The sequence below is a fragment of the Echinops telfairi genome, unplaced genomic scaffold (genome assembly GCF_000313985.2).
Source record: "Echinops telfairi isolate 266 unplaced genomic scaffold, ASM31398v2 ScPeMD7_408;HRSCAF=789, whole genome shotgun sequence".
Taxonomy (NCBI): Eukaryota; Metazoa; Chordata; class Mammalia; order Afrosoricida; family Tenrecidae; genus Echinops; species Echinops telfairi.
The window spans coordinates 227,924-229,392 of NW_022104306.1; the positions used below are offsets into that span (position 1 = coordinate 227,924).

A 1,469-nucleotide genomic window follows, 5' to 3' on the forward strand; every position below is an offset into this window, starting at 1 on the left:
AAGACTGCTATCACTGTTCATATGCGAACTCATACTGGAGAGAAACCTTATGTATGTGCTGAATATGAAAAAGTTTGTATCCAGAAGAAGGAACTTGCTGATCGCCAGCGAATTCATACTGGGAAGAAACCCCATGTACATGGTGAATGTGGAAAAGCCTTTATGAAAAGAGTGCTCTGAGTGGTCATCAGCGAACTCATACTGGAGAGAACCCCCATGCATGTGGTGAATGTGGAAAAGCCTTTATCAGGAAGACTGCTCTCGCTGATCATCTGAGAACTCATACTGGAGAGAAACCCTATGTATATGGTGAATGTGGAAAAACATTTCTCAGGAAGAAAGACCTCGCTGATCATCAGCGAACTAATACTGGGGAGAAACCTCATGTATGTTGTTAATGTGGAAAAGCCTTTAACAAGAAGATTACTATCATTGTTCATCAGCGAACTCATACTGGAGAGAAAGCCCATGTACATGGGGAATGTGGAAAAGCCTTTATGAAGAAGAGGGCTCTCACTGGTCATCAGAGAACTCATACTGGGGAGAAACCTCTTGTATGTGGTGAGTGTGGAAAAGCCTTTATCAAGAAGACTGCTCTCACTGTTCATCAACGAACTCATTCTGGAGAGAAATCCCATGTATGTGGTGAGTGTGGTAAAGCTTTAACCCAGAAGCAATGCCTTATAGTTTATCAGAAATTTTACACCAGAGATAAGCCCCATGTATATGGTGATTGTGGTAAATCCTCTATCTGGATGTATGAGCTCACTGTTCATATGCGAACTCCTATTGGAGAGAAACCTAATGTATGTGGTGAATGTGGAAAAGCCTTTATCAAGAAGGATCTCGCTGATGATCAGCGAACTCATACTGGGAAGAAACCCCATGTACATGGTGAATGTGGAAAAGCCTTTATGAAAAGAGTGCTCTGAGTGGTCATCAGCGAACTCATACTGGGGAGAAACCTCATGTATGTGGTCAATGCGGAAAAGCCTTTATCAAGAAGAAGAAACTCGGTGATCATCAGCAAACTCATACTGGCGAGAAACCACATGTATGTGGTGAATGTGGAAAAGCCTTTATCAAGAAGACTGCTCTCACTGATCATCAGCGATCTCATACTGGAGAGAAACCCTATGTATATGGTGAATGTGGAAAAGCCTTAATCAGGAACACTGCTCTCACTGATCATCAGCGATCTCATACTGGAGAGAAACCATAAGTATATGGTGAATGTGGGAAAACTCTTATCAGGGAGAAGAACCTCACTGATCATCAGCGAAGTCATAATGGAGAGAAACACCATGTATGTGGTGAGTGTGGTAAAGTTTTCACCAGGAAGCAATGCCTTCTAGTTCATCAGAGATTTTACACCGGATATAAACCCCATGTATGTGGTGAACGTGGAAAATCCTTTATCTGGAATATGAGCTCATTGTTCACATGCGAACTCATACTGGAGAGAAACC

At 42.3% G+C, this 1,469-nt stretch overlaps 1 protein-coding gene across 1 annotated transcript in view; it reads left to right on the plus strand.

The window, feature by feature from the left end:
* LOC101662743 (zinc finger protein 84-like) overlaps positions 1–180 on the plus strand; it is an 11,886-nt gene extending 11,706 nt beyond the window's left edge. Inside the window, exon 5 of the mRNA XM_045291719.1 lies at positions 4–180. Coding sequence (XP_045147654.1) covers positions 4–180 — 177 coding nt within the window. The remainder of the gene's footprint in view (positions 1–3) is intronic.
* The last annotated feature ends 1,289 nt before the right edge of the window (positions 181–1,469 follow it).